The sequence below is a fragment of the Suncus etruscus genome, chromosome 17, assembly GCF_024139225.1.
Source record: "Suncus etruscus isolate mSunEtr1 chromosome 17, mSunEtr1.pri.cur, whole genome shotgun sequence".
Classification (NCBI taxonomy): domain Eukaryota; kingdom Metazoa; phylum Chordata; class Mammalia; order Eulipotyphla; family Soricidae; genus Suncus; species Suncus etruscus.
The window spans coordinates 32,517,863-32,533,036 of NC_064864.1; the positions used below are offsets into that span (position 1 = coordinate 32,517,863).

Consider the following 15,174-nt stretch of genomic DNA (forward strand, 5'->3'; position numbering starts at 1 on the left):
CCACACACCAACCAGCACATACTGTGCCAGGGGTACAATCTGACGAAGTAGTACAAAGAGCCACACTGATGGAGTCCAAGAAGGGCACTCTGAGGATATGACGCACAACAAGCAAGCCTCCTTCCATCCATCAGCACCCAGAACACCCAGAGGCATGCAGCCAGTCACCTGGTAGGCCCGGATCAGGGACTGCACAGCCAGGTGGTCCTCCACCAGCTTGTTGGTCTTGTTCTGGCTCGAGATGACTGCCCTGCTCTCAGGAACAACAGATGGGGCTTGGAGCTGGCCTGGCACACAAGAGGCCTCCCTCTTGGCTTTACTGAAGAAATTGTCCCAAGCCTGGGCAGGGGCAAAAACAAAACCACTAGGTTAAGGGCTGGGAGAAGCTGAAGCCATAGGAGACAGCTAATGTACATTCATTCTGCTAGCTCTCGGGGCTTCTAGGACTCTACTGAGAATTCATACCTGTTCCACTGCCCTGTCCAGAGCCCAGCTCTCTCTAAAACTCAGCTTGGTAGGGGCTGAGGGAGGCAATAAGCATGACCTGGGGACTTTAGGTGTGAAAGGAGCTTCTACCCCTGGGAAACACCTTCACATATGTGCACCCCCCCATAGGCTGAGGCTGGACTCTGAGAAGCAAATCTGCAGGCAGACAATCCACATGTTTAATGAGCATCTTCTAAGCCAACAATTCCACTGCTAATTTTTATTCTGAAAATGTACAACTATGCCTAGCTGCCCATACATAGCTCCCCTGGGACTGTTTATAAAAATAAAACTATAAAACCCACCTAAAGAGTGATTAATAGGAAATGAACTAAGTGATGGCACATTTAAAATCTAAAAGATTAGTTGGCCTTTATAAAAAAAAAAAATAAGGGGAAATGCATTACTGTGAACTTGAATATTGTCAAGATAGGTTGTAAAGCAAACACTGAGGACTTGTGAGGTAGCAAAAAGTGGGCATGCCTAAGCACAAGGACCTCCATGCCCTCTAAGAAATCTAGTACTGTCCTCCACAGACATACAGGAAGATAAAGGATATAAACACTAAAGAAAGCCTTTTATCAATACTCATGGAAATTAAATACATACTCTTTGAACCAAAATAATGTCATGTTGGGGAAATGATTCTATAGACAGCTGCTGTGTGTCAGATAACAAAAGCACAGTATTATACACTGCGGAGCTCAATATAAAACCCAGACAGGAAAAATAGAAAGACAGTCTGGGTGGCACATCCACACCACGGATTACTATGCAGCTGGAAAAAATGATGAGGTTTTTAATGTAGATCCTATGTACATATCTATGTAGGATCAGTAGAAAAAGACTGGGGCCTGGGTTAGAGAGTAAGCTCCAGGTGGTGACTGCATGTTCTGCATGAAGAAAGCTGAGGTTCAGTCCCCAGAACCACATGATTCCCGGGACTACATGGTCCCCCAGCACCACTAGGTATAGCTCCTTCCTGACCTCTACCACCTTCACAAAAGCCTAGAGTAGATAGATAGCATCTATTACATTGAGAGTTGCATTTTATAGTAAATTCACCAAAAGTCCCTCAAAGGATAGAGAAGACACTAAGAATGAACCGAGAATAGATAGGGAGAAATTGGACATTTGGGAGCTTTTCACTATATAATTTCTCACATGTCTAGGTTGGGAACTAGATGTGTAGAACACTGTGAAGTCAGACCACCAGCTCCAGAAAAGCTACAAGCTGCCCCCACCAAATATGAGCTCAAGTCTGCAGACTAACAAGCAAACCCAACTGTCCAAGGCCACAGGGCAGCAGTTGCATCTCCCTCAATTCCCCCTCCATTACAGCCTGGTGCAATTTCCCCCACCTTCCCCCAGGTGGTACTGACCTTGTGGACACTCTGGGGGTTTTCCAACCAGGCGAAGTACATCTCTTCTATGTAATTGGAGCCTCCTCTGTTTCCGCTGCCTGGGAAGGTAGCTGGAGGCCCGGATGACCTGCCACGCCAGCAGGATACCTGGACGTCATGGGGTGGAGCGAGGAAGCGCATAGCCCGAGCCCTAAGCAGGGCAGGAAGCAGTCTCAGTTGGCTCATTCTAGAGAGAGGTACAGTGGGAATCAGCATGGGCCATGACCAGAGCAGGGGAAAGGAAGCTCTACAGCCATTCACTCAGCTGCTTCCTATAGAGGAGATGACTGAGAGGACTATGGCAGGACAGAGGTGGATGGGAGGCAGCACTGCCTACAGGACACTCACTAAGTCCCCCTCCCACACTTACTGTGTCCCTCAATGTGGCGCTATTCCATCCAGTCCTGCCCAATTCTAGGACAAGCACCACATAGAACCTGCCTCATGGAGTGCCCAACCCAAAACCTGTGCTGAGGTCACAGAGCATCTCCCAGCACCAGCATTACCTCCCAAATGCACCTGAAATTCAGTCAAGAAGACACTATAGTAACTAATGTGCCATGTACAAAGTGAGCCAAACAGTCAGCAGAAAATTTGGGCAAATATGTGGAGAGAGGCAGATAGTGCAGGGTATTAGCTTTGCATGTAGCCAGCTAGGGTTCAATCCCAGGTATCTTATCTGATGCCCTGAACAATGTCAGATGTGGCCATAAAAAAAAACAAAAGTGTGGCAGAAGAAATCAGACAAAGGATCTCTATCTTGTACTACCTCTGAGCCCTGTTGTGGAGCTCTGGTCATTGTCACCAAGAGGTCAGTGACAAAGGCATCAGTGGACTTCACTGCAAAACTGGAAGGATCAAGGCTCAGAGAAGAGAGGCACAAAGGGTAGAGGTGGCGGGCAGACTGAAGATGGGCCCCAGCCTGGCCAGTTCTCAGTCACACCCACCACCACCTTCTGTGGCTCAAAGCAAGCAATCAAGACTCATGTCACTCAGACAGCCAACAGCTTGGGGTACTGACAGGTTAGGGAAGAAGAACCTGAAGCCCATCTCCCTCACCTGTAAGTCACCAGCTCTTCCCCAGGGAAAATTCCTGAATAAGGAACTTTCAATAGAGAGGAAGGGGAGGGCTTCCTTATATAGATTTCCACAGCCTTCTCAATCTCAGAGTACCTCTCGGGCTCCCCTAGCCAGGAAAACTGAGGGTTAATAGGGCTCCCTGAGACCACTGCTATCCCCAGACCTTGTCATGGGGTCTTGCACTAGAAGTATAAAGTAGGAACTTTCCTCCAGCCCAACCCACCCCAACTCTAAGAGCAAGCATAGCACAGCCTGGACCCCCACTGATGGCCTTGTGCCCAAAGAATCACAGCCTGTGAATCGAGTACAGGGCAGAACAACCATCAGTGGCATCCCCTTGTTCACCTCAGTACCAGAAAAAGTGTCTGAGGGAAGGGAGGCCATCAAAAGCCCCAGGTCCTGAATCAGAGGACCCCTTCCTTCTGTCAGCTCCACTAACCAGAATTCTCTTATGGGATCTTCCCTACCTCTTCCAGAGGTAAGAGCCTAGAGCAGAACACATTTCTTCCACTCAGCCCCTTCCCTCTCTTCCTCCCACATTCCAACCACCTCCAACTCACTTGAGCCAACAAGAGACCTCCTCAAGCAAGAAAATGTAGGTCCTCAAGGGTAACTAGCAACAGGTCTAAAGAGAAAAAAATTTTAAGTAAAAATCAAATTATATCACAGAGGGGAAGAGTTGTGTTTGGCTGAAACCTGAGGTTCAAATTCTTGCAAATATCAGTGAAATGTCATGCCACAGGCTAAGCCCTGCAGGCCAGAGATGTCTTGAGTAACACCTCTTCATTGCTGGGTGGGTGGAAAGGGGGTATTAAGAGAGCCCCAGGGCTCAGAAACTACTAAAGCATCAGAACAATGAAAACAGCCTAGCAAACTTGATCATTTCCTCTTCAGTGACAAAAGAAGCTGGAGAGGAATTGGAGAAGTAGTATAGCAGGTATGGTGCTTGCAGTGCATGTGAACAAACCAGGTTCTAACCCCCCCCCCTTCTGATGATTCCCTGAGCCCTGCCAGGAGTAGGCCCCACGATGTGGCAAAAAAAAAAAAAGAAAAAAAAAAAAAAAGCCAGACACCCAACCATCCTTCATTGGAATAAACAAGCACAGACGGTGAGGGCAGATGCTGGAACAGCCACTGAGCTCATTAAAACCCTCCCAACAATCACACTGCTAGTGGTACTGTGAGTGTGAACAGCCCTGTAGTGGAGCAAACCTGAGCCTCTCCTAAGCAGAGCGTGTACTTAGCCTCAGGCCCATCTCTCCACTCCTCTGTTTAAAAATTTTTCTCCTTTGGGCACAAAAGAGCACAGCCATAAAACCACACTGAACTCGAGCAGTTGATTAGTTTCCCTGTGCTAAAGGTGAGCTTATTGTAAGTGCCTACCAACAGCACCACTTGAAATGACCCTAAACATAGCTAGGAGTAGTCCTTAAACACCACCAGATGTGGCCTAAAAGCCAAAGGGGGAAAAAGGATCAGAGGTCAGAGCAAAGCACTTAGTAAGGTGCTTGCCTTGCATGTGACTGGCATGTGGCTGGCTTGTATTTAATTTCTGGCACCCGATAAGGGGTCTTACCAAACAAGTCTTACCAAACAAGACTCCCATGTACAGAGCCAGGAATAAGCCCTGATCATAGCTAGGAGTGACCCAAAAACCATAATTTAAAAAAGTTATAAACCTAAATTTGTCTGGGTGACCATGTATTTTCCAATGGCTGCAGCCAATACTACTATGTTTTAAATTAATTAATTTATTTTAGGGTTCTCGACCTCACCTGCATCTGTGATCAAAGGCCACACCTGGCTCTATGGGCTCTGGGGACTGACCATAGGTCATGCGCAGGATTGAACCAAAATTGAACAATTATAAGCAAGCAGCTTAATCCCGTTTACTCTCTCCAGCAGAGGTGCTTCTTTTACAAGGCTCCACTCCCACAAGGGGCAGATCAGTGTAGGGGAAGTGCCAATGCTTGGCTGCCAGCAACCTGGGAACACTGTTTTACAAACACCCACAGTGTAGGGTGACTGCAGACACTGACCTTCACCTGGACTGGCAGGTCAATCAGAGGGCCTCCTACTTCCATGCTCAAGCAGGGCTTGGGCACCCAGGCACCTTGACTAGTTGGGGACAGAACAAGGTGTTGGGCTCCATAGTGCCTGCCATCTCTGACAAGACCTCCCCACACTGGTGGAAACAACAGTCCAGAGTTAAGTTAGGAGCCCTAACCCCATCCCAAGAATAGCCTGGGTGCCCAGGAAAGCTCATGGTGTTCTATGTAGGAACAAATTCAATATGATCCTGGCCACCAGATCAAGCATCCTTCAACGTTAAGCCTTCCCTAACCCAGCTAGTCCAGGGAGACTTCACAGAAAAGAAACATTAGTTACTAGAGACTCAGGGGTTCCCAGACCCTTAAAAGGGGGGCGCAGTGTGAGTCCTCCCTGACTGTGAGACCAATGACAATAGCAAAGTGCAGCCCTGCCATGGTGTAGGAAATGCAGCAAGGTGCACTGCACCCTGCTAGGTCACAGAGATTACCCTACATATCCTTCTCCCATATATGCCTGTCAGAACAATCTCCTGGCTTGCCAGACCTCTGCTTCTCTTAGGAGTGGTTCCCCATGTGGGTCAGACACCGTGGTTAATTAAGACTGTCTTTAAGGGTCCCGATTATGAAACTACAGGGTGCTGAGACTTCGAAGCCGCCTATATGTCCTCTTTCCAGGCATGCATCGTGAAACCCTCCCCGACCCCACCCTAGCTCCCCTAGTCCTACACCCTAGCCCCATAAGGCACAGATGGGTTCTCTCTCCCTAGGCCACTAAAACCTGCATGGAATCATCTGGGTTGGAGAATATCTTGGGGTGCGGGGAGGAACCCCTGTGGAGTCTCAACTCCCACCGTCAAAAAAGATCTTTCTGCAAAACTGCATCCAGGGATCGCCTTGAAAGAAAGGCCGGGGGTCCTTGAGGAGACCGTGGGGGTCCTTGGAGAGGCTGTGACCAGCATAAGGTGGAGCCAAGGTCACACTGACTCCCCTAACCCTCTTCCCAGTGGGCAAGGCAGGGGTGCCCCAGGGGCAGCGGGGCTAACCCTCCAGATTGCAGAAGGAGAAAATCGGGACTCAGAGGGAAGGAAAGAAGGGGCTGCCGCGCTCACCGGGCCGGCGGGGGTCTGCGGGGCAGCGCGGTCCCAAACCCCAGAAGCGGGGTCAGCGTGCCGGGTGCGAGTTGCGGGGTGCCAAGGGCCTGGTCAGGTGACGCGCTGACGCGTCATGACGTCTCCGCGACGCCCCGCCTGGGACCGCCTCCTGCCCTAGACTCTGTCCATGGTGCTGACAGCCCGGCCCCGAAACTTCCTTCCCCAAACCCCCAACTCCCAAGTAAGGGGAAGGGAACCGCTCTAGGGATTGGAGCCCTAGCAAGCTGCTGGGCACCTGAACCCCACTACCTGTAGAATCTTAAGGAAAGAGTGCCAGGAAATAAAATGTTCTTTGGGTTTTCCTCTTATCACTGCAAAATGAGGTGCTATGAAAAGTTCCACTGTCTTAGACTGTTTGGGAAAATAAAAATAGCTTTCTTGCATGCATAGACCCGAGGTCCACCCTAGGCACCCCATATAATTCCCTGAGCACTGACAGGAGTGATCCCTATGTGTAGAGCCAGGAATGAGCCCTGAGCACAGCTGGGTGTGGCCCAAAACCAACTCCAAAAGTCTAAATTAATACGTAATAAAGTCTTCATTATAAAACGGTAAGAACTTTATGATGATTTATTTTCCTCCTTTACACTATCATAAATAATATTTGCTACCTGATCAATGTTATGTTGTTTTAAAGTATAGACCTATACACCACAACGTGTATTTTACAAAAACGCATTCAAATACTTAGCATTCAAATATTAAACATATTGATATGGCTATCTACAGGGCTGGGGAAGAATGGAGGAATGCAAATATTAAAAATTAAGTGATTATCCAGACCATATCTGATAGGGTGTTTTTAATAGTGGGACATGAATAACTCAACCATCTACACCTAAACTGGGTTTGGAGGGAGGTAATTTAAGGTTCTTATGATGAAGGACTGTGCCAGTTTATATTGAAGTTGTATTCACAGCACTATATAGTACATAACCTATATATTTTAGTAAGCATTTGCTGAATAAGTGAACATATGGGATGCTGGGATTCGAACCACTGTCTGTCCTAGATCAGCTGCACACAAGGCAAACACCCTAATTATGTGCTATCTCTCCAGCCCCAGGATGTTTATTTACTATGTGGCTAGCCTTGGTTTGATCCTTGGCACTCTGTATGGTCTCCTGAGCAATGCCAAGAGTAGTAAACCCTGAACACTACCTAGTGTGGGCCCCTTCTCTCCCCCAAAGAGGAGTTATTTTGCCTGTTGGATTTTTTTGTTTTTGCTTTTCAGCCCATACCCAGCTGTGTTCAGGAGTTATTTTTGGCTCTGTGCTCAGAAATCACTCAGACCAGGCTCTGGGGACTATATGAGATGTTGGGGATTGAATCCAGGTAGACTACATGCAAGGCAAATGCCCTACCCACTGTGCTATCACTTTGCCCCCAGAAGAAAAGATTTTAGAGAAGCAGAATGCTTGACAAGGAACATCATGTCTTTACTTCTGAGTAAAGGACCCAGAATAAAATAAGCCTGGTGTTTTACCCAGGTTTATTTGCCTTTTCTTAATTGTGAGGGTGTTGAGGAACAGAGCCATGAATGAGATCTAGGAATCAGGTCTGGAAATTATTCTTACTGTCTTAGGTGACCCCAGGGAGCTTTTGTGTGGGAAGGTAACATGAGACATTCTGCCATTTTTTTTCTAACAAAACACGGAGAACCAGTGGTGGAGGGAATATAAGTCTGGCAGGCACAAAGTTACTAGGAGGAGCACGAGACCAGGAAGTTAGTTACTAGGAAGGAGGGAGAGACTGCAGAAGCGATGTGTATGGTGCAGAGTACAGAGCATTTTCAGGCCTGTTTAACTAATTGTTTCCAAGATACTAACTGGGGTTTTCCCTACTAGAAAATGGTTTTCCCTTGGGGCCAGAGCAATGGCACAGTGGTAGGGATTTTGCCTTGCACATGGCTGACCCAGGATGAACCCAGGTTTAATCCCTTAGCATCCTATATGGTCCCCCAAATCAGGAGCAATGTCTGAGCACAGAGCCAGGAATAACCCCTGAGCATCACCAGATATGGCCTATAAAGGAAAAAAAATGGTTTTCCCAATGTAATCTCTACACAGGTAATTTTAGGATGTTTCCAAGTTGCTCTACTTTGTGGACTATTGCTGGGGACTTTGTCAAGGAGAGGCCACTAAATTATCTCTCACTCTTTTACTTTACTTTTTTGGCAAGATGTCTACATCAAGCAGTACTTCAGGGCTCATGCTTGGCTCTGTGCTCAAGGACCACTCTTGATGTGCAAGACTCAGGGGACCATATTGGGTGTCAGGAATTAAAATTGGTTAACCTGGGTGTAAGGCAACTTCTTTTTTTTTTTTTTTTTTTGGTTTTTGGGCCACACCTGGCAGTGCTCAGGGGTCACTCCTGGCTGTCTGCTCAGAAATAGCTCCTGGAAGGCACGGGGGACCATATGGGACACTGGGATTTGAACCAACCACCTTTGGTCCTGGATCAGCTGCTTGCAAGGCAAACGCCGCTGTGCTATCTCTCTGGCCCTAAGGCAACTTCTTTATTCACTGAACTATCTTTCCAGCCCTGCTAATCATCATTTTCTCCTTCTTTTTTGGTCACACCTCATGGTACTGAGCCCAGAAGTTATTCCTTGAAGGCTCAGGGGACCATATGGATGCTGGGAATCAAACCCAGTTGAGTCCTAGGTTGGCCATGTGCAAGGCAAATGCCCTACCCATTGTGTTATAGCTCTAGCTCTCCCACCCCCAATTTTTAGTTTTTAGTTTTAGGACCAGACTCAGGGGTGCTCAGAGGTTACTTCCTGGGTCCATGCTTGGGAATCACTCCTGGCAGGCTCAAAAAACCATATAGGATTCTGGAATGGAACCCAGATCAATCGCATGCAAGGCAAGTGCCTTACATGCTGTACTATCACTTGGACCCTGAATCATCTTTTGATGGGGTGTAATTGATGCTTCATGGCCTTGAGCTGGTTTTCATTCTTTTTGAAATTCACCTGATATTCATTGCCCTTATCTCTTTGTCTGCTTCAATCAGATGGAAATAGAGGTTTAAAAAGTGAAAGCAAAAAATATACCCAGTGAGATGGCAGAAAAGATAAGGTGAGGGGCCAGAGAGATAGCATGGAGGTATCTCTTTCATGAAGATGGTCAGTGGTTCGAGTCCGGCATCCCATATGGTCCCCGGTGCCTGCCAGGGGCGATTTCTGAGCGTAGAGCCAGGAGGAACCCCTGAGCACTGCCGAGTGTGACTCAAAAAAAGAAGGAAGGAAGGAAGGAAGGAAGGAAGGAAAGGAAGGAAGGAAGGAAGGAAGGAAGGAAGGAAGGAAGGAAGGAAGGAAGGAAGGAAGGAAGGAAGGAAAGGAAGGAAGGAAGGAAGGAAGGAAGGAAGGAAGGAAGGAAGGAAGGAAGGAAGGAAGGAGAAGGAAGGAAGGAAGGAAGGAAGGAGGGAAGGAAGGAGGGAGGAAGGAAGGAAGGAAGGAAGGGAGGGAGGAAGGAAGGAAGGAAGGGAGGGAGGGAGGGAGGAAGGAAGGAAGGAAGGGAGGAAGGAAGGAGGGAGGGAGGGAGGAAGGAAGGAGGGAGGGAGGGAGGAAGGAAGGAAGGAAGGAGGGAAGGAGGGAGGGAGGGAGGAAGGAAGGGAGGGAGGGAGGAAGAAAGGAAGGAAGGGAGGAAGGAAGTAAGGGAGGGAGGGAGGAAGGAAGGAAGGAAGGGAGGGAGGGAGGGAGGGAGGAAGGAAGGAAGGAAGGAAGGGAGGGAGGGAGGGAGGAAGGAAGGAAGGAAGGAAGGAAGGAAGGAAGGAAGGGAGGGAGGGAGGGAGGGAGGGAGGGAGGGAGGAAGGGAGGAAAGATAAGGTGGGAAAGACTTGAAAAACATTTGGAAATAAGCTCCAGGTCCAAAGATATGATTCAAGAAAATAAGTGTATGCCTTGCATGCTGATCCCACATTCACACGATCTTCGAAGCATCACTGGGAGTGATTTGAACACTGATCTGGGGGTAACCTCTGAGCATCACTGAGAGATGCCAGATGTGATCCCCAATGTACACACACACACACACACACACACACACACACACACACACACACACACACACGAGAAATTAGCTCCACCAGGCCAAGTGGTGTGATGATGTCTGAGTATGAAGGTAATAATAGCTCACAGGTTTCTGCTCTTAGTGATTGGGAGAGAGTTGAACTTCTGTGAGCTGGAAACAGAAAATGAGGAATGGGTAGTTTATAAGGTAAAACTACAACCTAGGAAAGATTAAGAACAGGCAGAAACAGAATTCAGCAAATCAAAAGATACTGGAAACTCACATGGATGGTCTACAGAGTGTCAAAGCTTTGGCCACTTTCTCCATTCTCTTCTCCTGAATATTTAGAAGGGCTCTCTGGAGTTATGACAACCTAAGACATACTGGCCTGAGTCATGTAGTTTGAAGGGTATGACATCTCTCCCTGGAAGAAGCTGCCCTATTGCATTCTGTTTACTGTGATTGGGCCAGAACCTCGAGAACACTATTGCAGTGGTATGGCCATATGCTCCTGGCCAGTCAGTGCCGTCAGTGAAGACAGAGCTGAAGACCATCTTGATTTCCATTCTCCTTCATCTTTATACCATACATGCACACATCAATAATGTTCCTCTGACATTTTCTGTGCATATGATATGTTTTTATGTTCCTCAAGTTTGCACATGCCTGACATTCTTCCTCATGAATATGTGTGAATTTTCTAGAACACTATTAGACTACAACTATTAGACTATTAGAATATCAGCTGCTAGTGCAGTATTAGAATATCAGCTATTAATATTGTCTAAGAACACTATTCGAATATCACCTGCAAGTGCACTCGGCTTCTGCTGGGCAAAACCAAATGCTTCTTTGACGCTATTCTCCCGTCATCCTTTCCTCTTATTTCCCTGTCAATAAACCTCTCTTCTCTCTTCAGATTTTCAGTCTTTTTCTAGAATAAGTCATGAGAGGAAACAGCACAATAGAAGGGACAAGAGAACCACACTGGGGGAAGCTGAGTCATAGAAGAGGCTAGTTGGGGCAGCCAAGGACAGAAGTCACTGCTGGAGAAGTCTGCCAGCCTAATTGATGGTAGGCTAATTATGCTGATTAAAGCAAATATGTGGCCAATCAAGGCTCCCTGCTGGTGGTTGCCAATCTCAGAAGATGGAGAGGAGGCAATGCTCAAGGGCTGGGCAAAGATTATCAGAAGCAGACCTCTTTCTTTTCTTCCTTGACTGCAAGCTTGTGTGAGTGTGCATATCTGTTTGTGTGTGTGACAGACAGACATATGTGTACTTGTTCCGATGGGGAAGCAGTATGCATGTAGGCTGCTCCCTCACTATGAGTTAGTTTCTCAGAACTACTAGAGAAGTTTCCCCATCGTTAGCACTGAAATACAGAAAATGTAGTACTATCCAGAAAAGGCTAGACTTGCTCAGACAAAGAGAAGCTTCAAGATAAACAAAATGCTGCGATAAGAGCATGAAAGGAACAACAAAAATTATAAGTCAGGCTGTAGAGATAGCAAAGGAGTTAAGGATCTTGCCTTGCACAGGGCTAACCAGTTAAATCCTGGCCTTCTAAGCATGGCTAGAAGTAAATCCTGGGCACAGCTAGTTGTCCCTTCCCCTTTATTAACAATACCCCAGCAGCAAATTCTTATCTGCAAAGCAAAGAAAGTTTCAATCCAGGCAGTTTGGAAAAAACCTTAATAAATTTGCAAAGGGATGTGGGACGAGAGGTTGGCATTAATTGGCAGGAACATGCTTTCCCCTTCTATGTTCTGTCTTCTCCCCCGCTGCTTCTCCTCTGAGCATCCATCCCACAGCCCCAAAACATCCCTATAATGACAGTTATAATCAGCTTTTAACTTCTAGTTGTTGACTGCTAGAACAGCCACAACCCTCCTGGCCAGAATGAAGGGCTCTGCACTGTTTGGAAGTGAGGGACAGGAAGGTGTTTATCTTTTGTTTTCTTTCGTTGAAATGGGAGGAGTGGACAGGCCAGTCTCCATCTCTGATTAGCTCTCATACCAGCAATATTTGGGAAAGATTCCATGTGGCTGGGGTGGGGAGACTCCTACACCTTTGAAATGGAAAAAGGTTATTCCATACCAAATGAGTAATTGGAGCTGGATCCCCAAGCAGAAGGCCTGCACTCTTTATTTGCTTGGAGATGGAGGATAAAAACCTATATTAGGAAGGGCTTCCTGAAGAAAAAAAGAGTGGGTATTTGGATAATAAAAATAAGTGCTGTGGGGAACTTTTGAGGGGCTGTAAGGGTCAACAGGGTCCAGAGCCTGTGGTAAGCGGACCAAAGGACAGTTCTCTGTGGCTGGGCTCAGAGAAACAGACAAGCCTATGGTTCAGGGCTTCACAGGGCTAGGAATTAGATGCATGTCTTCATTTAGCTAGGCCCAACCAAAGGCTTCAAATACACTACCTGATTTTTCACATTGGAGCCTCTTCAGGGTTTAAGCAGAAGGCAAAGCCAGGGTTTATTTTAATGCAAGATATGAATAATTAGCTTGAGACAGGGCTTTAGATGTGAGAGCCAGAAGACCTGCCTGAACTGCAAGGGCCCCTCAGAGAGAAGAGTCTGGGAAGATCACCAGAAAGATCCCCTGACAGACAATTATAGGCAGATTGCTGTATGGGGAATCGATAAAGAGCCTAGGGTGCCTCCACCCCTTGAGTTGTGCCAAGCCCACTCAATCTCCAAAGAAGCAGTCTCACTACAGAATTGGAGGGGTGGGCGATAATATTCTTTTTTTTTTTTTTTCCTGCTGACTCAAGAATCACATCCAATGGTTCTGGCCTGCTTCCAGTTCACCCAGTGGTGTGTGACTGTCAGCAGTGTGACTGTCAGGCCCTCACACATGCTAAACAGCTAATGTGAGCTATTGCCCCAGCTCAAGCCCTTAATATTCTTTGAAGCCAATACAGTTGTTTTCTTGTTATGCTTGGAGAAGTAATATGAGCTCACTGGGGGGAGAGAGACCCAGGAATTCTGGGCTTTCATGGTGATTGCAGAATATTGGACACTCGACAATTTAAGCAAAGCTCTCTCCATTCTGAGTATGCAGAGAAAGCAGATACCAAAAGGTGAAAACAGAAAGAATCTTAAGTGATTAACAATCAGACAGAAGAAGGTAAGCACTTGTAATGGAGTTACTTTTGAACGTCAAAAAAAAATTTTTTTTTTAAATAAAATGTTAGCAGGCAGCAAGATGACTTAAAAGGCTGAAGTACAAGGAATCCAGTTTTGATCCTTGGCACTGTATAAACACTCAGTACCAGAGGGAACCAAACCCAAATGTGTGATCCAACAAACAAAAAGTAAAATAAAAGCAAAGTTAATCATTTATCTTATAAATAGCTTTATATTTATATATTTTCTTATATTTTCAAAATATGAGGAAAATATTCAGTCTCCCACTCAAATTCAGCCACTTTGTAATTTCCCCTGATCACTTTAAGTAGTGTTCAATAGAGCACCCCAATCCAGGATTACCTTAATTCCTGAGTCAAAAATAGTAATGAAAATACAAATTATGAATTCATATTCCTCTTGTCTTTTGCAACAGAGCTTTAACAACAGAGCTTAAGAAATGTGGCTTCCCAAGGTTGGCTAGTAGTAAAAGACAGGCAGCTTTGAGTAATATTGTACACCAAAACCATTTAATGCTAACTATTATTGCTAATATAATTTTTGTTTGTTTTAGGGCCACATCCATCTGTACTCTTAGTTCTGTACTCAGGACTCATTCCTGGCTTGCTTAGGGGACCATATGGGAAGCCAGGGATGGAACCCAGGTCAGCTGCATGCAAGCCAAGAGCCTTACCCATTGAACTATCACTCTGGCCCCTCTAAGACAATTTTTTAAAAGAAAAGAAAATGAAACAGAAGAAAGAACACTGACTTCTTGACTTTTATTACCTCTTTTTCATCTGATTAAAAATACATTTATTAACTTTGCAGTTTGGGCCATACCTGGCAGTGCTCAAGAGTTTCTTCTAGTTCTGTACTGAGGAATCACTCCTGGTGGCACTTGGAATGCCAGGGAAAGAATTTGGGTTAGCCACATGCAAGGCAAATGCCCTACTTGCTGTGGTACTTTTATATAATGGAATACAATGCAGCTATTAGGAAAAACGAAGTCATGAAATTTGCTTATACATGGATAGAAATGTAGAGTATTATGCTGGGTAAAATGTGTCAAAGGGAGGGGAATATAAATAGAATAATCTCACTCATCTGTGAGATATGAGAAAAATATAGTATGGTAATAATATCTAGAGATAATAGACATGAGGTACAGAAGGACTATTACATAATAGGAAGCTTACCACAAGTTGTGGGGCAGTGCAGTTCCAGTAGAGAAGGACCACTAAGCAATTATAATTTGAACTGATCACACTGGACAATAATTGGGTGCTGAATTTTAATATATGTTAACATATACTTATATTCTCACAAATATTAAAAATATGTTAATATGTATTTAATACAACAAAAATCAAAATTATTAAAGGCTTGTATATTATAACCAGGGTCATAAAATATATAAAAAAATAGGTGACACGCTCCAGGAACTCAACATCAAAAATGTTTCAACAAGGGCACAGTGGTAGGGCATTTGCCTTGTATGCGGCTGACCCAGGATGAACCTGGGTTTGATTCCGGGCATCCCATATGGTTCCCCAAAGCCAGGAGTGATTTCTGAGCACATCGCCAGGAGTCATGGGGTGTGGCCCAAAAATCAAAAAAAAGAAAAAGAAAAGAATAAAATAAAGTATCAACATAGAAACAAAAGTAAGAATATTCAATGGGGGCCAGAGAGACAGTATGTCTGCCAAGGTTCAGTCTCTGACACCCTAAATTGATCCCCAAGCCCTGTCATGAGTAATTTCTGAGAACAGTGCCAGTAGTAAATCCACCAGATGTGGCCTCAGAACAATGACAAATAAAATATAATTCAAAAAATTATTTGCAACCCCAT

The 15,174-nt window shown here is 45.7% G+C and overlaps 1 protein-coding gene across 1 annotated transcript in view; it reads right to left on the reverse strand.

Moving 5' to 3' along the window:
* Nucleotides 1-6,225, reverse strand: part of OGDHL (oxoglutarate dehydrogenase L) — a 28,809-nt gene extending 22,584 nt beyond the window's left edge. Inside the window, exons 1-4 of the mRNA XM_049790768.1 lie at nt 6,130-6,225; nt 3,530-3,594; nt 1,869-2,076; nt 169-339 (exon numbers count right to left, since the gene is read on the reverse strand). Coding sequence (XP_049646725.1) covers nt 169-339; nt 1,869-2,075 — 378 coding nt within the window. The 5' untranslated portion in view covers nt 2,076; nt 3,530-3,594; nt 6,130-6,225. The remainder of the gene's footprint in view (nt 1-168; nt 340-1,868; nt 2,077-3,529; nt 3,595-6,129) is intronic.
* Between the last annotated feature and the right edge of the window lie 8,949 nt (nt 6,226-15,174).